Genomic DNA, 25,539 nt, shown 5'->3' with positions numbered 1-25,539 from the left:
GAGTTGAAGTAAGGACTTCTACTTCACGTTGATAGCTGTAAAGTCTAAACTATTTTTTGACGCCCATCAAGTATGGCCTGGCAAGCCAGACACAGGTGACTGCCTCCCTGGGCATTTTTGTATTTTTCCCACAGAGGCCAGGTGAAATGCATGACCGTATTTTCCTCCCTGTTTCACGCCCTAGCTGGGAGAATAAAAACCCAGGTGGGATTTATCTCCCGCCTTCTGAAGTGCTGGGGAAATTGCTAGAGGGAGGTTCCTGGGCTGCCTCAGGCCTTTAAAGCGCGGTTCCGAAGGGTACTACTGACGCCTTCCTCAGAGCTGCCATCCCGGTGCTGTTGCTGTGCGGAGGCTGCCGGTGCCACGGTACCCGCGGGGAGGGGAGCGCAGAGCAGCCGGGCCGCCCGAGACCCGCTGGGGCATCGGCACGAGCGGCCGGGGCTCCGGGCACCGCAGCGGCCGCGAGCTCCTCGCTCCGGGGGGTGCGGGTGGACCGGCAGCCCCACGGCCTCGAGGCGGGGAGGCGCTGGGTAGTGGTGGGGGTAGCAGCGTCCCCGGCCGCCTCGTCGTAGGGATCCCGTCAGAGTACTGGGGGCCCCCGAGGAGAGGAATTTGCGAAAGGGGTGATTTCTCCGGGGAAGGCGGGCTGTGGCGGGGCTCTGGGGCGAGGAAGGGCCGCTCTGACTCCTCCGCTAAACGCGCCGCCAGGTTGTGCCCCCCGCCCGTTGCAGGCCCGTCCTTGCTGTGCGCGTCAGCCGGGCGCGAGGCGGAGCTGAGGGGGGCGCGAGGCGGAGCTGAGGGAGTGCGACGCGTGCCGGGAACGTGCTGGGATCGAGGAGGCGGCTGCGAGGACCGATGGATCCCGAGGGCGCGGTGAGGAGCCCGGCGGGGCCGGGCGGCCGCCCCGGAGGGTGGGAAGGCGGGCGAGCAGGCAGCGGGGCCGTCCCGCTGGGGCACCTCGGCTCCCGCCCGCCCGCGCGGGGCCGCCATTTTGTCTGTGGCGGCCTCAGGCTGTGGGGAAGCGGCTGGCGGCCCCGGGTGTGCGGGACACGGTACCGGGGCAGCGGGGTCTGGCTCGGACCTTCTAGCACACGGACTGTGGAAAATAGAGGTGTTTAGGGACTTAAGTGCGCCTAATCACCAGGCCTTCGTGGAGTTAGGTTGTCTGACCGTCGGTGTGTTCAGTGTAAAAATGAAAATAGCGATTTGCTAACGAGCACTTGCCAGACGTACTAAATAATCCATAAACATATTGATGAATATATATATCCGTATTATTTGGGGAAAGCAATAAAAAAGGAAGTTTAAAAAACAGTTGAAGCAAGTATTTAGGCAAGTGATGTGCTGTTGGCACTTTTTTTCCCCAAATACTCTTTTCTTATTGACACACTGGTGATAAAGAGGTGGTTATCACAATACAAATTTTAACATGTAACACTTAAAACTCACTGGGATTTACAGTATTTACTATTGGGAGTTCATAAGTGGTGTGTTTAATTATTCAGTTCTTCCGTTGGGGTTTTTCTATTTGTGGTTTATTTTAATAAATCAACTCTTAAAATGTGTATGGAGAAAATGTAATTTGGGCTCTTTGAGGTAAGGAATAAATTTTGGCTGTTGTGTCAGCTGCTCATTGTTATAGTTGAATCCAGAAGCTCTCATGCTGAGCACAGTTGCCAGATGATTGTACAGTTAAGAGTGTTGTCTTTGGTGTGAGAGATGCAGAATGTAACCTGTTTTGTCCCTCAGGGGCTGTTTGCTGCAAAAGCCGGTCCTCTTGGGGACTGTAGTGACTCTGTTCCTTATCCCCTAGAGGTGGGGTTTGTTCAGGTTAGTCAGTATTCTAGGTTGGTATTCCCGGTCGGAGAGATGTATACTAGATTCTCCTGAGCAAATCAGGTTAACGACCTCGGGTTTTCCTCTGCACCGAGTGTGCGTGTTTTAGTAAATTCGGAAACGACTTGTGTCCTGTTTAAAACTAAAATTGTGTGAACCAAGCTGGATATATTGTCTTTAAGATATCCAAAATAATAGTGTTAACCCATTACTTAAAATGAGTAGGAGTAATTCTTGGGTAGATAAAGAAATATCAAGTAATCCTATTGGAGAGGTTAGTGACAGTACAATATGGCTGCTTTACAGCTATCATCTCACAGTTAGGGTTGACTTTTTAAGGCAGTGTTAGTTTGTCTCCAGAAGAGCTGCCAATAAAATTGTTTTACGGTTCACAGGTGTAAGCATGCTGGAAGTTAAAACAACAGGCAGGCTTCACTAAGTAATGATTTCCATGAAGATCCCACTGTACTGTGTTCCTTTACTGGGGCAAGGGCAATCTGGTTGCTCTTCTGCAGAGGGAATTTCTGTTCAGACCACTGTGTGCTGTGTTTGTTGGCTGAGAGTGTTGAATTAAAGTACCAGTCTTCAAGACCTATTCTCATCGGGTGTATGAAGCTTGTTGATTTTATGTGGGGGAATTATGGGTGCTTGGCACTTGGGAAATGAACCAGAGGCTGTTGCAGAGAAGAGAGTTATGTAGACGTGTGTGAGAGCACAGATTGAGTTAAAAATGTCCATTCTATATAGGCTTAAAATAAGGGCTTCTAAAATATATTATATTCTGTGTAGTAGAATTCATAACCTGAAATTTTTATAGCATGGTGCTGTGCAAACTGAACCAAGATTGGTGTCCAGTTTAGAAGAGTGTTTAACATTGGACTTCAGACCGTAGTGTGTTCACTAAGTTACTGAATTGCTTAAGACTGAGCTTATGTTTAAACACTGAGCTACATTCTGAATCAAAATACATGGTTAATGTTCAGTTGTTCAGCATCTGCTGTGCCTTTCAAGAAATTATGTATGTATTGTCTGTTGAGAATTGTTTCATTTACTGACAAATAATGTGTAAGATTTTGAAAATACTTTCTTTCAATCAGCAGGCCACTGATCAGATGCAAACAGACTCTTTACCTTCATGTCCCAACCCTGTGTCACCGGTGAGGTTAAATAATTTGATCGGTTCTCCAAGGTTTGGAACAGTTACTCCAAATAGTGTCTTTGTTGGAGGAATTGATTTTAAGGTATTCTTCCCTCTTTTTGCTGCTAAATTATAATTTATAACTATATAAAAATCAACAGGGGAAAAAAGAGAGACACGGTCATGTGTATTTGTTTAGTAAGTCCTCTTCACTACAATATCCAAATCTACAGTAGAGAATAAAGCCTTAAGCCTTGATTTGCATAATTGCCTAACAAAGTTGACTCTGTACACTTAGCTGCTAGAAGCTTTTGACACACTACTTTTTCAGACTTTTATTTTTTCAAAGAAGCTAGCTTTTGTCATCAACAGAGCTGATGGCAGAAAATACATACAAGGTTTTGTTTATGTATACCACTTAGTGTAATTTAATGAACTGTCACAATGTTTCATATGGCCAGTGGAGCACAGTCAGTAGCTTTTGTTCCTCTAACACTTCTGGTTTACACAAAGAATTATAGTGGTGTATTCCTCACCACAGTAATTTTCTTAAAGGCAAGAGTTTGTTTTTAAAAGAAGGATGAAAGCTTCTCTGGGTAATTTGCAGTATTGCTCTTAATTCTTAGAATGCTTGTGCCTTTGTGTATTCCCTAAAATCCTCAAATAGCAGTGAACATTGAGCCACTCTTACTTTGTTTAGTTGCTTTTAACATTTGTGACATGCTTAGGGTTAAGGTTTTTTCTTTCTTCCTGCTTTAGGTAATTAATTAAGCGGTTGACTTTTGCAAAACGTGCTTGGTTTGCTTAGCTGTTGCTTTGTTTCCACCAAGAGTATCTTCTTTGCCTTAATCCTCCTAGGCTGAGACCTTCTGAGTGCTGACTCATTTGAAGAGGAACAAGAATTGACAGTTCACTCAGACTATTTTGCATAACAAATGCAAGAAATTCCAGAATCTTCTCTCTTATTTGGCTGAGATAATTCAAATGGGTGTTCATATTTTAAGACGTACAAGACCTTCAGTACATTTGGGCTTTATTAAAGTGGAACAGTAGTTTTTTGCACCAATAGTAAGCAAATTACTGGAGCTATAAAAAGACCTCTCTCTCTGTTCTGTCTTCACTGCAGTTTCAAAGGTTAAAATACTTTCCTGTCTAACATTAATATTTTTATTAATTATCATACTTATTGTTCATTTTGAAGGGTCTCAACTTGGTTCAGCTGCTAATAGTTCAAAATTTATTATGAAACTGTATTTTCAACAGCAGTTTAAGCATGTTTGTAATCATAAAGAAGATGGAATTTTTTTGCAGGGGGGAGAGGAAATAAAAGGGCTGAAACCTCTATAGCCATTTTAGTTGCTCTTCCACTTGGTATAACTCTTTATATCAAATACAGTCTTAAATTTCTGATGTAATTCTCATGGTACTTACATGTCAGTCTTGAATTGCTTTCTACCAGGAATCTCATGGCAAAACGTATTGGGGTTCTTGGTTTGGTTTGTTTTGGTTTTTTTTTCTTACACCAGGGATCTTATTCAAGTCAGCTGGGGTGATGCAAAAGCTATTGACTTTATTTTTGTGTAAAAGGGAGTTACTTAGTCAACAAAAACTTAACTCGCTTTTTAACAAAAACTTTCATTATTTTGCCATTTTGTCCATCACTGTGGTAGTGATTCCTGTTAGTAAGAGGAAACATCTGGTCTCTCAAGTTCAGAGAAACATTTCAGCAAGGGAAGTTAGTTGGGAACATTTTCATCTTGGTCTGGAGAGCTCTTTCTTTAGTGGTGCAGGCCATGTGTCATTGACATATGCTAATGCTAAGCCTTTACCTTCCTTAAAGAATCTGACAAGTGCCTTTGTCTTATCATAAGCAGGAAAAGGCAAGTCCTAAACGTGTTTGTCATAAGTTTCTAAATACCATGTTTGTACAGATACTTGCAGATTTCGTTGTGCATCTTAGAACAGTATTTCCTTCTTATTCCCCATCAATGCACTGCTCTGCACATAAACCTTTGTCTTTCCAAATTCATAGTCTTGTGTAGCAAGCCCTCCTGTCCTTGGATGATGCTTTGGGCACTGATCAGTTTCAGACTTGGATGAGGCAATAAACCTTTGATGTACTGGACAGGATTCACTGAATTGTACACAAACAATCAAAGTCATTCACTTAGAAGCAAAACAGTATTTGTGGTATACTTTAAGTTAAGGAGAAGTATAGATGAATGATGCATGCATATAACCATGCTTCTTCCAGTGTTAGGTGTAGCATTATTTGAGGGCTATGTAGAACAAAACTTAAATCTCAAATGTGGTGTTCAGGACACCATATGTGATACATGCTTATGTTGTAAAAAAAGATTCATAGAAGGCAGAGGGGTATTCACATGGCTTAGCTGAGCCTTTACATTAGAAACTTATTTATTCCCTGCATACTTGGAAGGGGGCAGTTCCTTCCAAGTTCACTTAGAGCACTCTCCATTGAAATAACATTTTCTTACTTATGAGATACTCTCATCTTAAAACTACTTCAGAAAGAGGGATCATGTTGTATTCAATGGATTTGACCACTGAATCACTGTGGTTTAGGGGGATTTTTTTTTTTTAATTTATGTGGCCTGTGTATATCTTTTATGAAAACCTACCTCTTCTGCTGTGTTGCAGTTGAAAGTATGGCAGTGATTTTTCATACTGTAAACTGCTCTAGCATGTAATTAACAGAAACTAGAATTCAGATCTAGTACACCTGCTTCAGTGATCTTGACTGTAAAAGGACAGTTGTTACATAAATCTACTAATGAGAAGTTTTAATGGCTTTCTAGAATTATTGCTGAATAATTAGTGCAGTAGTTAAATGGGCCCTGAGGCTCATACTTGCTTGTTCTTCTGTCTTCATATACAGGGTTATAATTAATTTGTAGCAAACTTCATGCAAAGTATGTCCATTAATAGTCTTATGGTAAACATTGAACTAATTAATTGAATTAATTGACTAACTATGCAAACCAACTTTTTCCTCTTCATTTACTGTACTAGACTAATGAAAATGACCTGAAGAAGTTTTTTGCTCAGTATGGCAGTGTGACAGAAGTGAAGATAATAAATGACAGAGCTGGAGTGTCAAAGGGGTTGGTATAGTAGAATGAGTGTGTTGTGGAAATCAAAATAACAGAAAGCTGACTATAGTAAATTTGATTGATTTTTATATCTTGTAATATTTTATCATTGATATTTCAGTTATTCCATGTATGCAAAAATCTGGTTTTGCTCTTTAATATCTCTATATAAATGTCTCAAATTTGCATAACTAAAACTCTGTTAGTCATGTTGTTATAAGATGAAGCTGTGTGCAACTAGGACAAAATAAATAGTTTCCAGTTTTTCAAGTTTTCTTAATGACTTATTACTTAAGTAGATTATCCTAGCAAGGTTATTTAGTTATTAAATGTATTTATTACTGAAAGCTGGTATGGAAAGGAACTTAAAGTGGAGGAAGAGCTGAGATACACCTGATTGTGCTGGAATGCATGGCAGTAACAGATTTCTGTATGAAGGTTTTTGGAACAGCAGCATAGGGGACAAATCTGACACTAAATCATGATTACATAAAAGGGGGACTGAGACAAGAAGTCACCAGTAGGAGAAATGCTGAAGAGCAAATATGGAGAAAGATTAAGGTTGCATAGTAAAATTATTGCTGTAACCCAAAGGATGGTGATGTAAATAAGATGAGGAAGTGCACTGCCAGAGAAGGGGGGGGAAAGAGGGCTGAAGCCAAAAGTAATGTGCATGAGAGTTTGCACCTCTAATGTTCTCTCCTGAGCATTAGGGACCGTTTTAATGCTGTCAGAGCTTAGCATGTATCAGCAAGTTACGTGTTGAGCTGCAGTTCTTAGCACAGTGCACTTGCATGACATCAGGGACTTTGGTCCCAGATCTGTCACCAGGCCTCTTGCTCTTTTACGAAATTCCAAGTACCTGAGAATTGCAGTGTGTGTGTCCATATAACCCATAATAATTATGCAGTTGTGATTGCCAACATGTGCCTCACAGCAGATATGTTGAAAATTAATTACTTTCCACGCTGTTAGGATTTCTGTTGAAATCTAAGCACAGGCTTCATTGCTTCTCCTTGACAAGTGATTTAAAAAACTTACGAGTTTGTGATTGTCTATTAGTTTATTGTCCAGACAGTCCACAGAATGAAAAGTCTGTGTAGGTAGGGTCCCAAGCAGGAAGATACTTTGTTGTCTTTGGGAACAAATATTTCCAGGTTTGTTTAGAGAAACCAATACAAGGAAAGCCCACGAATTTGAAAGTACAGCTGGTCAGAGATTTACTGAGCCTCTATATTTAAATTAGCGTACAAATGCTCACAAAGAATGATACCTTGTATTGCAAAATCTGATCTGCTAGTAGGAGTGGCAGAGGCTCATACTTTCTGTAATCTGACCCTGAGAAATGAGCTATGACCCTAACAAATCATGTACAGAAATACTAAAAGTTTTCAAAGAGATATGAAATTTAGGAAGTCAGATTTAATGGGGGGAGGGGTGAGGGAGGGTTTTTGGGGTTTTCTTATGTATGTATTGTATACATTCAGATACTTCCTTTGCACTGGCGGTGCCACCAAGATTACTCTGGGAATGAATTGAAGGGTTTTGGAAAAGCAGGAATTCTGTGTAGAAAGCCTGTTTGATTTACAGGAAAATTCATAGATAGTGGCTATCTCTGCATCACTGCTTTTTCAGAACTCAGTTTAAAATAGTGGATTGTGCTTGTGGAAGTGTGGAGCATTCACAGTTGTTGCTGAAGTAGATGGAAGCTGTACAATGAATTACAGTATAATATTAACTTTTAAAAAAAATCCCAAGTGTCTCATCTTTGATCACCACAAGTGAAAGGTTTAGATCAAAATCTTTGATTAATAGCAATGAAGGAATTAAGGACATAGGCTGAGTAACAAGAACAGCTGGTCATTCATGGTGATATATTGCCACATACTTGACTGTAATAAGGAATATGCTAAGAATACAGTTCTTTACTTGTATGGTTTTTTACTCATTAGTTTGCCTTGTGATGTCAATTTTACTGTACATGAAGTAACAATAAGCTGTTTGTAAATACAGACTTTAGAGGCTTAGCTTCTGTCATTTTTATTTAGGTATGGCTTTGTTACATTTGAAACCCAAGAAGAAGCACAGAAGATTTTACAAGATGTAAGTGATAGTCTCCATGGTGTTTCTCTTAAATGGAATAATTCATTTCATACTAGGCCTGAGTAGTCTGGTCCTCTGTTTGCCAAGTTATATTTGAAGGTGAGCTTGGTCTGATAGTTAATAAAATGGTTTAAAGAGATCTAAGGTAAGATTTATACTGAGATATTCTGGAACTAAGGATGGAAGTTCTAGTTCATAGTACTGTTCTTGACTTGGACATTGGTCTTTATTTTCTTACTCTATATGTGGTCTATAGTACATGTAGAGCTATGAAACTTTTCAGATTTCACTGCTGTCAAGATTTTTGTATGGAAATTAGGAAGATAACTGCTGTCTTTTATTCTGATATGTTTGTTAGACCTGATGTAATTCTTTTTAATAACAGTTAGGTTCCCTTGAAGTCTTCAGTGATGAAGCTCGAGTCATGTAATTTTTGTTTCTCTTAGCTATGTTACTGTCTCAATGCTCCTTGTAGAGCTTCCCTTGAGACATGGTCAGGTCTTCAGTTCATTTTGTTTTGTGAAATGTGTGCTCTTGTATTTTGATTGGAAGGTATTGGAGACAGCTGTCAGTCAGGATTTAGTCATTCATGTGAGGGTATCAAGGTGCAGGGAAAAAAACCTGAGAAGATGGCATCTGAGACATGCAAATTGCCTTCTCACAATTAGAAGGCTGGTTAAAATGTTGGAAATTCCAAACCTTTGTTTGAAGTTGGTGGAGCTAAAAAGGTACATAAGCAGGAACTTATTGAGTCAGCTGGCTTTCTTGCCCTGGCTTTTTTTTTTAATTGCTTTATTTCTGTAAACCAAACACCAGTGGTACTGAGTACCATTTTGAATATGGCTTAGGATTTTTGTTCCTTTTGTAAGTGGAAGGCTGCTTCATGTGAAGTCTTACTGATGTCTTACTTTGCCTGCCATAAGTCCTTTAATTTAGATGTCCTACAGTTCTATCACCATTTTCATCTCAGCATATTTCTACTATTTTGTATTCATCTTAATATTGTGTAGCATCTAGGTCTTTCTCTATCTCAAGATGAGTTTCTAGGCTTCAATTTATGTATGAAATTAATGGGGTTTTGTTTTAAACTCTTGAATTTCTTTTTATATGAAACTGATAATCCTCTGATTTTTCTTTTTTTTTTTTTTGTCCTACTCTTCTGAGTAATGTCTCCAGAATTTCCTTTTATGTTGCAGTCTTCTAAATATGTGTTAGTATTAAAAACAGACCTTGAGGCGTTTCGCCAGGTTCCAGACACATATCCTGGGGTCTGGTTTCAGCATAACTGCTCTCATGTGCAGTGTATCTAACCTACAAAGAACCTTGTCTGCTTGTGATTTTTCCCTTCTCAGATGCCTAGATCTGTGTAGAAAATAGTAATGTCTTCTTTCTTTAATTCTAGGCTACAACACTCAGCTATAAGGATAAGAAATTGAATATTGGCCCAGCAATAAGAAAACAAGTGCGGAGTCCTAATGCTCGTATGTATTTTCACTTGTGTTTGTGTATTGTCAATATAAGTTTTTAACCAAGATGTACCTGGTCTTGCACCACACTAATGCTGCGTGCGGAATATGCTCTGAATGGTTTGCAGTGGAAGTAAATGCATGCCAGTGGAAATGTTGAAATAAATAGGTTTATGGTCTCTTGGTTCTTTTACCTCTCAATATGTTGTTTCTTTTACTGTATTGGAGAGAGTTAGCTGTCTAGGAACAAACTGAATGAAAACTCAAGTTGCCTGGCAGAACCTTAAATCTGAACATTTAGAGTGTCCTCACAGGTTCTACAGGATAAAGCAGGATCTCCTGGTTAGTTGCATTGTTATTCATTGATTTATTTGATACCAAAATCCATCAGGATTGTTGCATCTTTCTTCAAGAGAAACCATAAGGAATGGGTGGTTGCAGTCCCCTCTCTCTTCTTGAGCTGTTTGTTCTAAGATCTTAAATGGATAGTGAAAGTATAGGCTATAAATACCAGCTTTTAAGATGCGATCTGTGAGTTAGTCCTCAATAAGGGCTATGTGTCAGATGTGAAATAGATTTCCTTTTTAAGTGCAGCAGGCAGTGAAGTGTGCTTTGGGACTTTGCTTCAGTATTTGTTGTATTTGAAAGAGTTAGGAAAAACCCATCCTTTTGCTCATCTTCATTCTGAGGCCAGAATACAGAAGAATGTTGGTTTAATTCCAAAGCTTTCTTTAGTTTCTGTCCTGCTGTCTGTTAGAAGTAGTTAATGTGTATGCTAAAGCTGTTGCTGAGACATTTCTGGAAGACAGGAGGTTTGCCTCCTCCTTCCCCAACTTATGCCTAGCTGTGCCCTTTTCCCTTGTATAAGTGTATGGGTATTATTTGTCTGGGGAAAATGAAGTACTTGCTCCAACTGTGTAGTTTCTTTGCTCTAGAAATTCAGTGTGATCTTTGCTCAGTCATCATCGAGAGATTGCATGCCATTTTCTTTCTGTGCTTTGTTTCACTTTCCATCTTTGACTTCTACTTTCTCAATTGTATTTGCCTGACTTGTGGGGCTTCTTTCCTCTGACTCTTGTGATGAATGTGTATAGTGATAGAAAAGGGGCATATCTCTGTGTTTTAGTTGAGACATGAGGCAACAGAGGGGTAAATCAAAAATCTTAAAAAAAGCTTTTTGAAGAAAGCTGCTGCATTCTTTTGAGATCTGTGGACCTGTTCCACTACCTGTTGTCTGTCATGCCTAGGATAGATCTGTGATATAAGATGCTGTTGGCATCCAGACACATCCTAGGGCCTGATTTCAGTATGTCTGCTCTCATGTTCAGTGTGCCTAACCTCAGTCACCAGGATGCTTTGTCCTACTGCAGCTCACCTGGGGTTCATGAAGCCAGAACACCTAGACTTGCAGTATCACTGTAGAACTGTGATTCCATTATATTTAACAAAATTAAAGAGCTAGACAATATACTGTTGTCCTCTCTAGCCTACATGTATAGTGTTTGTCTTTCATATTAAGCAAAATGATTTTTAGCTCTTCTGTCATCATAGGACCACTTGTGATAAGAGCTTTGAACATACTGGAAGGGCCACCTGGTTTGCTTTTCCCCAGCATCAAATGTATTTTGTCATCACAGTGAATTTTCTGTGCTTGATGGAGAAGATTTCATTTTTCTTTCCCAGAGACTCATTCAACACTGGCGGAAAGTTTGTGCAATGTACTTGGTAGTTAGTAAAGTGGACAGGATTGTTGGCTGTGGGGTTGTGTTGATCACCTCGTTTGAGATACCAGTAAGTGCTATTCTAGATTGCTTACTGGAGCTACAACAGCCTTTAGTTTTTCTGAGGTGTGCTTAACATTCTCCTAACAAACATCTTAGCCTGTCTATGGATAATATTTCAGCTGTATTGTATCCAAGTGTCTTAAGGCTTTTCTAGGAATTAGTCAAATTCTTACTATCAATAAAAGCTCTCGAATTCCTGTAGGACTCTTCTTGGTCTTCCACTGAGTGTTCTGGTGATCTCTGCAGTGTTCTGTCTATTCATAAAATGGAACTTAATGGTGGCTCTTACCTTTCAAGGCAAGATGAAAAACTAAAACTAACTTAGCACACAAAAAATCAGGAAGAACACAATATAAACAATATCACTATTTTGTGAATTCAGTTTGTTACAGAATTAATTTTCCCTTTTTTTCTCTAGAGAAGTCTCCCCATATTATGTGTTCTGTTCAGTAATTTATATGGATATCATCTTCTACAGCCTTTCCTATCTAGCTCTGGAGGCATCCTGTGGCTGTCTGCTTTCATGATCGTGTTTGAGAGGGAATTGCCATACTGCTCCATGTTCTTTCCTTTGAATGTTTTCTTTCTCTAAAGATTAGAAATTATCTTCTTTTTTTTCATGATGTACACATCTAAAAAAATTATTTGTAAATAAGTTTTAAAATATTTATTCCAGGTTCTGCTGTAACACCCCAAGCTGGTACAATGTGTGCAACTACTGCTGTATCACCAGAAGCTGGTACAACGTACTTAACCACTTCGAGTGGATATCCATATGTTTACCATAATGGAATGGCTTATTTTCATACATTTGAAGTCTCTCCTATTCAGCAGCCATGGCCAGTAAGTAATTTATTTTGGTGTATGTATGCTTTTCTGTGGAGCAGGATAACTGCAGTGTTTTCAAGTCCCTCCTGCTTCCAGTTTCTTCAGCTATGCCTCATACTAGATGTTTAAATGGCTTCCTTATATTAGACTGTGTATTTTGTGAATTACTTTTTTTAAATATCACTTCAGTTTATTTTGCTTCTTCAGGGGACTTCTGCTTTGGTATGACCTATTGAATGGGATAGTTCATAATCAACCTGGGCCTTGGCCCAGGAGTAAATTTTACTATCTCTAGATAGTGATGGCCTAGTGCTTTCTGAAAAGCTCTAAGTGAATATGCCAGAGATTTTTGTTTGATCTAACATAAGCCCTTAGAAACACTGGGTTTGAAGAAGCTTAAATGTAAGTTAAAACTCGGTAAATCATTCTCAGAAGGGAGTGGAGGTGGTTCAGCATTACAGTGCTCCAGAGCTGTGTGTAATAGGAGTGACAGTTTGTGAAATTGCTGCATTAAGATTTGTAACGTCTTTTCTTTTGAAGTCTCGCTCTGTTTCCAGTTCACCTGTGATGGTTGTGCCACCTGTTTATCAGTCTCCTATGTACCATTATCAGGTATCTGTTTCAAAATGATCTTCAGACCATCACTAGTCCTCCAGCCATGCAATACTATTTGCAGTGTATTCTTAGGAGATAAAAAGACTGTTCATAGTAGTAGTGTGAAACATTTTAACTTCATTGAAAACTGTATTCTAGTGAAAAGAGTCTGCTTTGCTTATGTAGCTGCATGAAAGTATAATAAATTACATTTTCTTTCATGTTGCAAGACATCTGTCTTGGTAGCATCCTTTTATCATCTAAGCCAAACTCCTGCTCACAGTAGGGCTGGTTGGATCAGGTTCCTTAGGTACTTGTCCAGTTGGGTTTTAAGTAGCTCCAATGATACATTCCACACAACATTTCTGGATAGCCTCTTCCTATACTTGACCCTTCTCATGGTAAAAGACTTTTCCCTTAAAGCTACAACATTTTTTAGTGTTCCAGCTTGGGTCCATTGATTCTTGTGCTCTGAGCACCTCTGTTGAGAATCTGACCTAAGTATTTTTGAAGTTTGTGAAATGGCCAAGTTGGAGGCTGAGTGGAAATAAACAAAACCATGTTCCTGAATAATCTGGGGCTTAATGAAAATCGTATTTCCTCTTTTTAGTTGAGAATTAATTACATATTTGAGAATAATAGTGTTCTAAGGCTGTTCATTTGTTCTTCACCACGTTAGTGACATCTTCTTGTTCGATTTTAGGCACCAGCACAGTGTCTTTCAAGTCAGTGGCAGTGGTCTGTTCTACAGGTAAATACAGTTCATAACTGCAGTGTTTTACCATTACTTTTCACCTAGTTTAAAGGTGTGCTGTGCCTTATGTAAGAGTGCTATTTCCCACTATTCACAACTTGGTTGAAATGAATATTAATTGCTGTATTTTAGCAATATGTTTACAATGTTTACTGCTACAACAAAAGGCATAAAATAGCATCTGTTGAAACATTAAATATAAATCTGACTTAAAGAAAACATCTTCCCCTGCCTTCTATTTAGCAAAATATTTGTATTAAATTACCTAATAAATAGAAGCAGGTAAAAACTGCTAAATTTTGCCTGATTAAAGAAATGGGTATTAACCTGCCCGTTAACGGGTATTAACTGTGATGTTTCATAGGAGTATTGTTAGCAGAAGCATGTGGACACCCACAGGGTGAAATTAGACCCAGACCCTTGAAACAGGAAGAAGAAATTGTTAACTTAGTCATTGTGAGGAGAGGGTTTATCTGTTTCCATGAAAGAGCAGCTTATTGTGGAAATACTGACATTTGAGGAACTCGAAGAGTTTGAACCTGAAAGGAGGACCAAGTTCCTTATGCTTGAACTGTTACAATGCAGCCTTATTACTTCAGTAGCAGCCAGCCTTATCCAGTCTGTTCCACTCTAATAGATCAATCTGCTGCTTTGAAATCAGGGTGCTGAATTATGGAGATACTGAAATTATTTTAAAACAAGAAAAACTTGTTTTGTCAGTGTTGGAATGGAAAATTTAACTGTAGTATGTTTCTGTGATCTAGAGATTAACTGTGAATTTTAAAAGTTTTAGCATTTTGCAATGCTCTCCAAAATGTAAATAAATCTGAAAACTACATAAAATTAAAGGACATTTTTTTTCTCCTACCTGACCTTGCTATCCACTTCCCTCTCACTTAGTTTCTTTAGGTTACCAAAGATTATTTTTGACGCTTTCTTTTAAGACTTTATTTTGTTTATATGTAGCAAAGAAGACTGTAAAATAAGCTTTTCTTTTCATCCTGCTTAAATCATAAAAATTATTAGAATAATGTGTTTTATTTCAGTCTCCTACCTCTTCACCTCCACTCCTGTATCTGCAACCATCTGAAGTCTTTTATCAGCCAATAGGAATTAACCAGGACGGTGGATGTATATCTCCACCTCTCCTAATGGAAGCTGCAGCTCCTGAGGTATTTTTAAAAATGTGAGAAAGTGTACTGAGAATTGAAGTGCTTATTTACAAGTGAAAAATAAAATCTTTTCTTTTAAGCACTGGCTGTTAGAGCAGTAAGGTTCCAGTACTTATGCTGCTGTTAAATAATTTCAGGTGTCCTCAAGTTAGAATTTCTCTTCCTGTCTAGGAGAATGCTTTGATTCTGAAATATTTTAGAGAGTCACAAATGGATTACAGACAGCCAGATAAGGACTTGTCAATTGGTTTTGTTTGCAAGTAATGTTTAAGTAAAATGGGAGTTCATTCTTTGGCATGTTTGGTTTAGTATCCCTGAACCACAGTAGTTTCCTGAAGTAATTCTGTGAGTAGAAGCTTGTTTCTAAATATTCTGATGATCTGAATTAATTAAGAGTGCTTTATTGTACATTAAAAATCTCCACAGCATTAGAAATGCTATTGATATAGAAGCAAAAAAACTAAAGAATAAATATTTAATCATTCAATCTCTTCATAATTGGATATTAAAATGGCAGTAAATGGCTACAGAAAAACTTAATCACAACACAGTGTGTTTCAGTTTGGTATTAATTGGTACTTCTCAAATATTCATTCCTCATGAGCAGGGAGGCCAACATAGATGTTAAATTAGAGCATCTAATTATTAATACCAGTAATCAAGTATTGTTACAAAAGTAAATGGGTGTTTTATTCCTACAAGAGAAGTTCCAAAACTGGTATTTCAGACATCTCAAGTGGAAAATTCTGAAATACTGAAGTAATTTGATTTCCCTACAAAGATACTGAATAATACAACACTTGGGTTATGGGGCTTTTTCTTCGTTTTTGAAAATGCATGAATCTTGATATTTATTTTATAGTCATAATCTTAACAGTACTGTTTTACCTTTAGTATTTCATGAATCAGATATAAATTTGTACAGAGATCTGAAACCTGTGAGCACTAAGAAAATAGATAAAATTATTTAAGGAATATTTAAAGGGCTCTTGGTTTACAGGTAGGCAATTTGTTGATCTTAAAGGAAGCAGTGTGTCAGATTTTGGAAGAGTGATGTAAAATTCCAATAACAGTCTGTAGTACTTATATGTAAATATTTTATTAGTGTGATAGTGCTGAGAATTACATTTCAAAGTGTTAATCTACACATTTAAACACTGTTCCCAATTAGAGCTGAGTGAAATGGATTTGTAATTGAGAAGCTGCTACTTCTCTAGCTGCTACTTTGGGGAAAGTGATTTGTGACACTGGTGAAGATAAACTAAGTTTACTAGACTTTACTGATCAGTGGGGAAAACATAGATTTAAATATTGAAATTGTGGTTTTTAAAAAGTCAGTAGTTCAGATAAGCATAGCCCACAGTTTGAAGCTTTAAGGAACCTAAATTTAAATGAAAAGCTTAAAAACTAACATTATGAAACAAGCTTTTGTGCTAATTTTTTGTATTTTTTTTATACCAGCTGTATTCTGATCATGGAGTTCAAACACTACATTACCAGCCCTATGTCCAGAGTCAGATAGCCATGCCTGCAGCTGTGAGTATCAAACCGGGATAGTTAAAGCAAGCATGGCAGTATTGCTGTCATCTTTCTTGAGGCAGTGGCAGTAAGACAAGAGGGGAATGGATGTAAAGGTCTTTTATTAATGAATTGATAAATAAGGAAATGGGAAGTGTTGGGGAGAAGCTGAGATTTTTCTTCACTTGAAGTTTTGTTACAGAGGGACAGACATGTTACTTATTTTGGAACTTTTTGGGGAAACCAGCAGGTCAAAACATGACTAGTTATTTTAAGGCAGCTACAACGTAAACTGCAAATAAGAAACATTTTGAGAGAAAATGGTGACCCTCATTCAGACTTTGAAATGGTGGTTACAAATCCTAGTTTCTTTCTCTGGGTCTTGATATATTCTTTACTTCTGCCTTAAAAAACTGCCTCATGTTGTGAAGAGTTGAGATTTTGAAACATGGAGAATGAAAAACCATCCCAGTCAGTCACCTCTGGGTGTTTTTCTGTGCAGTTCTGATTTAGAAAGGCCATTTAAATATTATTCTATGTCACATGATGCAAGTTGTTGGATTTTTTTGGTTCCCAGTTTAAGGTCCTCTGGTCTAAATTAATAGGGCTGTTCATACCATGCATGAAAAAATGTCAAAACTGATTGGCCCTGATGAGAGAGATCTAAAGTTGTCAGTATTTATACTTGATATTATATTCTGTGAAAGGTGCTTACTCAGCTGCAAGTGAAAAACATGAGTGGATAAAAGCCATGTTATAAGCTCGCTTTTCCACATATTTTTAATTAATTTTACTTTTCTTAGCATTTTTTCTAGACTATTGTGTAACGATATGTACTAGATATTGCCAGCAGAGGGGGCTGTAACCTAAGCGTTGTCTGGACTAAAGTGCCCTATATTTCCTGTTTTCTCAGAAGTCTTGTTACCTAGAATTGAAACCCTGCTTTGTTCAGGTCTCGAGTAGATTCACAGATAGTTAAACCTTTCCAAAGGCGTACTGAATTCTGATAATTTTATTTGTTACAGCTTGATGCTAAATAGTCTTTGGGCTTTAAGTTTTATTTATTTAGTTAGCTTCATTTACTACTAATTGGTAGTTCTGAAATATAACTCTCCCTTTTAAATTTTCATGTTACATTTTCACATACCCACTTGGAGTTTGAATGTTTCCCAGATAATGAATATGATCAGCTTATATTGTCTGTCAGTGTGGCTGAGCTCTCAACAATGATTGAAAAAGGCAAATGTTGTCAGCACACTGCTATGTGTTAGGCAAGTGGCTGTGTCATTACCACCTGCTCCCCAGCTGCAGAAGACGGCTGCCTGGTGGCTGTAGTCTTCTTAAAATACCTCAACAAATATATCTCTGCTTGAAAACTGCCAAGTAGTGGCTGTGTAAGAGAAGCAGGTGCCTGAAGTAATGACTGTACCTTGAAGGTAATCTGCTAATTGCTTCTCCTGCATTCTGTGTTCCCAGTGCAATTCCTGTGCTTTGTGCTAGGAGCTGTAAGTCAGGTGGTGAGAGTAGGATGCTACAGCCAGTATCCAGATATTTTGGCAGTTGTAGACTTCTTACAGCTTTCAAATGCAGCTCATACCAGATCCTTCTCTCTGTTCTACCATCAGTAGACCCAGTAGTAACCATTGAGTTACATCAACAAAATGCTATTTTTAGTACAAAGTTTTTAATAGTGCTAAATGAAAATTAGAAGACAACATTCTCCAACTTGGAACTGTAAATAATTTGAGATCCTAATTTGGTATTTAAGATTTGAATCAAAAATACTAATACCCTCCCCATCATCGTTTGCTAATGATATTGAATATTATTTACTTTAGGCTGAATTCTTTTGGCAGTTAATAGACTGTTCTGTTGGTGAGCATGTGGAAGTGACTTCATATATTCACATCTATACAAATGGATAAAGTTAACATAACTTTGTTTTTAGGAAGGGAGAGGGTTTCTCATCTCTTCTGGATGTTTCAGATCCTATATCATCATTTAATATGGAGATGAATGTTTGGATGCTTCCAGAGGGTATATGTGAAATAGTGTCTGGTAGTAAAAGTTACATGGTCTATAGTAACAGTGGAAACTTGGAGGATTGAAATTTGTGATCTTTGCTTTCAGGCCCAAGAGAAATATCTGTGAGTTAAGTTTTGGGTTTGCTGAGCGGTTGTCTTTGAGTTCGGAGGCACTGGCCTGGTAAATGTTTGTATATTTTGTGTGTATATGAGGGAGACCCCTGAGGCATGAGGAACTGAGCACACAGTTGCAGTCTACAGAGAGTGAGCAAAGTGTAAGAGGTTCTGGCACATGGAGGGGAGTGGGTGAGTAGGGTTTGTTTTGTTTCATGCTTTTAGCTTTTGTTTTTTCTTATCTACCTTTTTGAGCTGCAGTGCCTCCTTTGAGGGACAGGCATGGTTCTAGTCTGTCACAGTTATTGCTTTTCCCATAGTCTGTGTCAAACAGTATTTTTGGCTGGTATCAACAGTACCAGATAGTCAAGTGTCATTTGTGGTATAGTTCATGGATATTTGCATTCAGATCATACTAGTGCATGATGGCCTTGGGGTTGTGAGTGTTTTGTAAATTTAACTGAATGTAGCACACTGGTTTTCTCTGCAGTTAAGAGTAATAAGGAAAGATTTGTGTTTTGTGTGTATAACACACATAAATGTGTGTTTATAAATGTTTGTGTAGATAGACGTGCAATTAGATTTATGTAAATTGTCTTTCATAAGAGTTCTGGTGTAATCATTTGGGGAAATGTTTAGTTATTTTATACTAGTACTGCGTGTTATTGTCTGATATTCCATCTGAAACAATAAAAAATATTACAGCGTATTTTCTGTATAGGTAAGTGAAATTGAAAGAGGCTAAGCCTTTTGTTTAAAGATATGTTAGTCAAAGAAGTTTGAAGCTAAACTTATAGTTGTATGATTGCCAAGAGACTTGTCACCAGCTGCAGCTAGGCCTGTTGCCTCTAAAATGGTTATTTTAAACTCCACTGAAACCATACTTGCTCATTTGATATTAACATGGAAAGGTGCAGGTGGTGCATGCTTTTTCTCATGCTGTTTCATTCTGTGTTCTCCTTACAAACTTCTCTTTTTCTGTTAGTTTGCTCTTACTTCAGTTCAGTAGGTTTTTTCTCTTGCTTTCTCTGAACTCTGTTCTCGCTTTTCTTGATGATCCTATGGAGCATTCACTATTAAAGCATTTGTGCCACTCCAGTCTGTCTATACTGATTATTTTTTTTTTGTGTCCAGTCCTTCCTGTGTGGCTGAGATCCATCATCAACATACCAGCTAGCAGCTGCCAGTTGTGGAATTTGGGGTCAGTTGTTTCATTGCAATGTTTGCTATTTAGGAATTGGTGAATAATAAAACACGCTCAGATCTATCACAGCCTGCAGCATTACTTAGCTGCTTCCTGCAGTTTGGCACTTACTAATAATTCTCTTCATAAAATGAACTCTATATAATCAGTGTCATTCATTCCTTGAATGATAATGTATATGTAAATTCCATCACCATTTTCTTTTTAGTTTAACTGCCTGAATTTTATATGGGTTTGGATTGTTTTCCTTCAACAAGGATGAAATTTTCAGTACTTCCAATGTATGATTTTTGTTTCTGAAAACTGTTTTAATTCCTTTATTGACAACTTCTTCCCTTTTTCTCCCTATTTTGTGCAATTTACAGTAGCTGGTGTTTATAGGGCTATACTCTGGCAGGCACTCAAGCATGTTTTTACTGTGAAAATGCTGCCTCATTTAGTTGCTTACACTTTTAAAAAAAATTAGGACTTTGATGAAAGGAAGCTAGGGGAAAATGCATGTTTTGCACATCTTAAAATTAGAGTCAATTTCTTGCTTGATTGCCTTTAAACAGCTCACTGATTTGTAGCATATGTTGTATGTTAAGATGTGACTTCTTGTCTGCTTATGTGCCTGTATGATGTATCCCCAGCTGTGGCTTTTAAACAAGTGTTAGAAGCCTACCAGTGTAAAACTGAGCATAACTTTCTTAGCAGACAATGTGTTTGTGTCCTACCTATGCTAATAGGAGTTAAACTAAAGAAAAAGGAAAATATGTTGGGGTTGAAATCCTGTCAAGCTGACGTCATGAAAACTAAAGAGCATGGAACCTTGAAGTTTTGAAAAGCGGTGCACAACATGATGGGGAGTTAGTAGATGATAGAGAGAGACTGACTTCTTGAGATTATAGTGGGTTGGATATCCTGATAGAGGTGTATGAACTGGAGCTGGTTGTACTAGAAAACTCTGAGCCAGAAGGGAGAGTAAAAAGTTAAGTTTAACAAAACAAAAAAAGTTAGTGCTGAAAAGGCCTGGGATAAGAAGTAAGGTTAGAAAAAAAAAGACAGTTTGAGTCTGTTGTATGACAATAGTTAAGTAAAGAGGAAATGAGATGGATATCGCACATTTGGGATATAGAGCAGCTGAGATAGGGGAACTATAAGAGAATTTGATCTTTGGAAGAAGAAACAGAATTGTACAAGTATTCTAAAATCTGTTTGTGCCAATACCTAAAGTGGTAGCTGTGTTTTCTGTAGCTTGCCATCCTTTTGTCAGCAGCTAGTGGCATCTACTGACAAATTATGTAAGCACAGTCCATTGCATATTTCTCAGTTTACAAATAAAACAGCTTTCAGTTCTTTAGCTCAGGTAGCTACCAAAAACTTAATGTAAACATTATTATAAGTACCCATAGTAAAGCATTGCTCTACTCTACATTAGAGAATGCTGAAGGAAAAAAAAATAGAATTGCTTAAATAGTTTTTCACTGTACACTTTGTAAAAATAAATTTTCCCCATCCAATTATAAAGAGGATACAATTGCTTTAATAACTTGACATACTTTAGTAAGACTGTATGATCAATGAACAAAACTGGGGTATTTTGTTAGTAAAAGAATTCTGAACACATTCTAAGATTCCATGCTTGAAAATAAAGGAAGGTATTTCCTGCCACTGGGGGCTTCACCTAGGTGCATAGTGAAAATCTGTTTTTCCTTTTTGAACCAAGTCTGCCCAGCTGATGCAATAAAGTGGACTGTAACTATTCATTGAAACATTATTAATGCAGTAAATGGGACACTTTGGAATGGAAGAAACAACACTGCATTTTTCCCTCTCTTTAGGAATTGAGGTCGCATTCTGTGAGAAGAAATGTTCTGCATCATTCATCTGTGAGTCTGAAACCTCAGTATTCATGAAGTCATCAGTTTCATCCTAGAAAAGATTACAAGAATGGAAGATAAAATTTTACACTACCTTCTACAGATACTGTAAAACACTGGGTTTTTTAGCTATGTGCTTTGCTAACATACCTATCACAGTGAGGGTATGTTCTTCCTGACTTCTGACATTTCCCTGCAGGTTTCCCAGTTAAAATACCACTACTTTTTGTCAAGTAATAACATGAAATGTTGTAGTTTGGTCAGGTAAAAACATGTGAAATAATAATTTTATCCCTGCACTTCCTTTCTTAGTAGAAACCCTGTTACAGGACAAAAGGGTGATTTCTGAAACACAGCCTACTGAATGTATTCCAGTTACTAACCCAGATTGAAAGCCAGCGTACTTCTGCTAAAGGGATAATGTCACCTTTAATTTCTGGGTTACATAAACTTTGAAGATACCTTAATTACAAAGTTAGAGCCATTTTGCCACATACTGACAGTATTTCTGTGCTGTGGATAAAATCTGGTTATTTAAGTCTATGTGAATTTCATTTCTGTTCCAAAACAATTTGTCTAGTTTAATTTTTTTTTTGCTATCAGTATTTTCTCCTTTTATAAGGTATTTTACTTGTGTGTCATTTTAGCGTTTGCAGTAATAACTTTTTAAAATAAAATTTGGAACCCTAGTTTAATAATTATTTGTTCTCAACCTAATGTTTTTCTTGCATATACATTTGGTTTTATAGTATGTTTTTAGCTATAGAAAAAGGCAAGAATTGACTACTTCTAGTAGAAAAACCATTGAAAACTTCTCTTTGCTTCTTTGGCATTTTCTGTTGCCTGTATGAAAATAAGGAACTCCCTGGCAGGATCACAGATTGAGATGAAATACTGGTGTTTTCCTCAATTTCAGGATGTTAATTTTCTTTTTTTTTGGTGGTGAGGTTTTTTTTTTGGTTGGTTGGATTTTGTTTTTGTTTCTCCTCTTGCCTCCCAAGGTTAAAAAATAGTGTCTGTAGTTACAGGAGTACAAGCTATGGCTTATTGCTTCTGCAATAATGAAGTCTTTATTTTATATATGTAAAATATCTTTGAACTGTTCGATTTTATCTGTTTTGTAGTCATTTGGGATTTTTTTTTTGTGTGGATTTGTTTTGTTGGTACTTTTTTCCTTTTAATCATTCAGAGATCTTGCCAAATGGGCATTGTAGTCAGTGAATAATCCATGTATGATCTGTAAGTCTCTTTAACGATTATTCTTGTGTTCAGTGGTGCTTTATGGTGTTGTCCAGGAATAGAGTTGGAGTCTGGTTCTGGTTTTATGCTCTTTTGAAATTGTTATGAAAGGAGATGCCATGTACTAGGTCTTGGTTGCAAGTTTCCTCAAGAGACTTTGCACCTTCTGCTAGGTAGAAAAATCTACACCAATATAATTTTAATAGTTTCTCTTTTTAACAAATTATTGCTGTAGCAGCTGTGGTGGATTGTTTTACCACCAAGTATCAAAAAAAAATACTATTTTTTGATACATGTAGAGCTCAGCCTATTTTTGAAGGGGGAAGTACTCATCTGTTGTAAGTTCTCATGCTTCTGAGTAAGTCTCTACCACTAAACACCTCTGTCCAGTTCTGTTTAATTTTCACCTTTTAGAACTCATTAATACAAATGTATCACAAAAATCTTGGCTTATCAAAGCCATAATTCATTTCCATGGAAGAATTTTTACATAGTAAATATTTTTTAATGAAGTTTTGTCTCAGAAGGTACCAAAGAAAGCTTGTGTTCTGGTAGAACCTTATTTTGTGTGTCATGAAACGCACATTTTACCCAGGGTTCTGGAGATTTAGTCCCAAGCCCTTATTTTTTGAACCTTCACTTTGTTTACCAAATGTGACTTGCCTGTTTTTAATAATGCATCAGAGATTCAAGAAATAAATTTTGCAGTGAGTACCAACTTAAGAGTGCTTAGAGGGAAGTCTCTTGAACTAATTGCTTGGAAGTGTACAAATACTGTGCAGTCACATGTCATCAGATTGTGGCTCTATTCCAGACACTCATGAAATGTAGTTTTTCTCTTAATTGGTGCAGATGTTACGTTGTTCATAATGAGTTGATCCCATGGCCTTTGCTTCAAAGATCCCTCACTTTCTCTTTACTTGCATGTGAACTTGATTGTTTGTGAGGATATTCAGTGTCAGGTGCTTAACTATCCCTGCAGTGTTCCACTCTGTGTAACAGCAGTCTAGAGGTAGTTTTAGTTAGGATTGTATCTTTAGGTCTTAACAAAGTTTTGTTTTGATGTGAGAGACTGAGAAGAAAACAAGTAGCTCTGAATATTGGTTTTCCTCCAGAAACTGGCAGTCACTGTTGAAATTCTGAGGCCTTTTCATTTACATTGTAGCTCATCTTTCTTCAGAATGCTTGCCAAGAGTGATGGCATGACATCAGGCAGCAATGACTGAACCAACCTTTCAGGAGTTGAATCTCTCTGTAGACCCAGTTGAGATGTAACTGACTGACCTTTGTGAATCCCTGTAGATGAGTTATATATATGCTGAGGAAGAACTACCTTTCCTCAGTGCCTGCAGTTGTGCTATTTCGATTTTCTAGCATCCATGACTTCTTGCTCCTTTACACTGCACAGTACTATTCTGCTAGTTTGGATTTCCAGAATGTGGAGATTCCCATGCTGTCAACAGAAGTAATTTAGTTAGCTGCAGATCTTCAGATAAGGATTTTGGGGATTGGAGAAAAGGTCACGTTGTCCTTGGCCTTTTGTGGTTCCCATTGATAATTGTAAGGCTTCACACATGTGTAGCAAATCATCCTTATGTATTGGCTGTCACATTCACATATGAGCAAAATAAGTTAATTTTCTGGCTTCAGCCCCTTAGAATTTAAGAGAACTGGTTAGTATCTTCTGTTTTCTGCTGAGCTAATTGTTACAGTATTTCTAGTGACTGCTGTCTGCTTAATGTTACATTTCCATTGCAGAAGGTTAGTTCTAGCATTCTCTATTTGATTAACACTGCATAAAATCCTGTGGACAGGCAGAAAGTTACTGAAGTTCTGTTTCTCCTATATTTTTTTTTTTAATAAAGTAGAATTCTCTAGTTCACTAGCATTTTTGGTTCCTGCTACTTCAGATCTTATGTGTCAGAAGTCTATTCATTATCCTTGAAAAACCACTTAGTTTTCATTTTAAATTGGCAATTCTTTGTATTCGGAAACTGATTTTCCAAAATAGGTAATAAGTCATTGAGTAAACTGCATTACAGTAGTAACTGAGCAGAAACTAGCAGAACACATGGCTCTCTTGAAATGGTTTTCTCTGTTTAACATAGTTACAAAATGTGAAACGTTGTATGGCTGCAAAATAGCTTTTTTTTTGTAAAATAGGTTTGTGGCTTTGTAATGTTGAAGTACGACAGTAGGTTTGATTCACCTTCAATATATAACATCTTCCTAAGTTTCCTATTGAAATAAAAAATATTCAGCTTAAATCCTTATTTTAAGGATCCAGAATACAGTGCCATGTGTGCAGTCCTGCACACTAATCCTTATACAGCTGTTATATAGAAAATCCAGATCTAGACCATCCAGTTTCATTCTAGAATATGTGGGTTTAGTTGATGGCTAACATATGGCTGTAGTTTGATACTGTATTGGGGATACAGATAATACACTTACTACTGCCTTGATAAGTGAGACACTGTGGATGCGCAGAGAGAAGTTTAATAAATTTGCAGATCTCATTTTAGAGAACTGTTAACAATTTTAGAAATTAAAAGCTTTTCCTATTGAAACTGCTTGTAATACAGCAATCATAAACACGCTTCTGTAGTTTTGGATTTCTAGTAGAGTTCTGAGTTGGTAGCTACAAGTTTAATTCCAACTAGTCTATGTTTACTGTTTGGATTGTAACTTTTGTTTATTGTAGTATCAGAGTTTAAATACGGGTTTAGAAGAACATGAAATGGAATTAAATTTTGATCATTAAACTGTTTTGATGACTGCAAAAGCAAA

General features: G+C 37.6%; 1 protein-coding gene across 7 annotated transcripts; it reads left to right on the top strand.

Annotated features, from left to right (window-relative positions):
• The first annotated feature begins 235 nt into the window (after positions 1 to 235).
• BOLL (boule homolog, RNA binding protein) lies at positions 236 to 25,539 on the top strand. 7 transcript variants are annotated; one of them, XM_069022094.1, is made up of 13 exons: positions 242 to 366; positions 709 to 873; positions 2,937 to 3,077; positions 6,008 to 6,099; positions 8,136 to 8,190; positions 9,593 to 9,671; positions 12,117 to 12,283; positions 12,809 to 12,880; positions 13,566 to 13,613; positions 14,663 to 14,788; positions 16,250 to 16,324; positions 19,579 to 19,645; positions 21,472 to 21,559. In XM_069022094.1, exons 2-12 carry the CDS (start codon positions 856 to 858, stop codon positions 19,594 to 19,596), a joined length of 891 nt encoding a protein of 296 aa, XP_068878195.1. In that variant the 5' UTR covers positions 242 to 366; positions 709 to 855; the 3' UTR covers positions 19,597 to 19,645; positions 21,472 to 21,559. The 7 variants fall into 7 exon arrangements, with proteins under 7 accessions (XP_068878190.1, XP_068878195.1, XP_068878194.1 ...); XM_069022093.1 differs by having other exon boundaries at positions 2,934 to 3,077; XM_069022089.1 differs by lacking the exon at positions 19,579 to 19,645 and having other exon boundaries at positions 236 to 297; positions 2,934 to 3,077; positions 21,472 to 25,539.

The sequence above is a fragment of the Aphelocoma coerulescens genome, chromosome 7 (assembly GCF_041296385.1).
Source record: "Aphelocoma coerulescens isolate FSJ_1873_10779 chromosome 7, UR_Acoe_1.0, whole genome shotgun sequence".
Classification (NCBI taxonomy): Eukaryota; Metazoa; Chordata; class Aves; order Passeriformes; family Corvidae; genus Aphelocoma; species Aphelocoma coerulescens.
The sequence above is the reverse complement of the archived record's forward strand: the minus strand, read 5'-3'. Positions and strand labels throughout refer to the sequence as shown.

What these genes read in the sequence shown, in the direction of transcription:
- BOLL (XM_069022089.1), top strand. An exon ending in AGAGCTGGAGTGTCAAAGGG is followed by an intron (nt 6,100 to 8,135) that starts GTTGGTATAGTA and finishes ATTTTTATTTAG; the next exon opens with GTATGGCTTTGTTACATTTG. An exon ending in GGCAGTGGTCTGTTCTACAG is followed by an intron (nt 13,614 to 14,662) that starts GTAAATACAGTT and finishes GTTTTATTTCAG; the next exon opens with TCTCCTACCTCTTCACCTCC.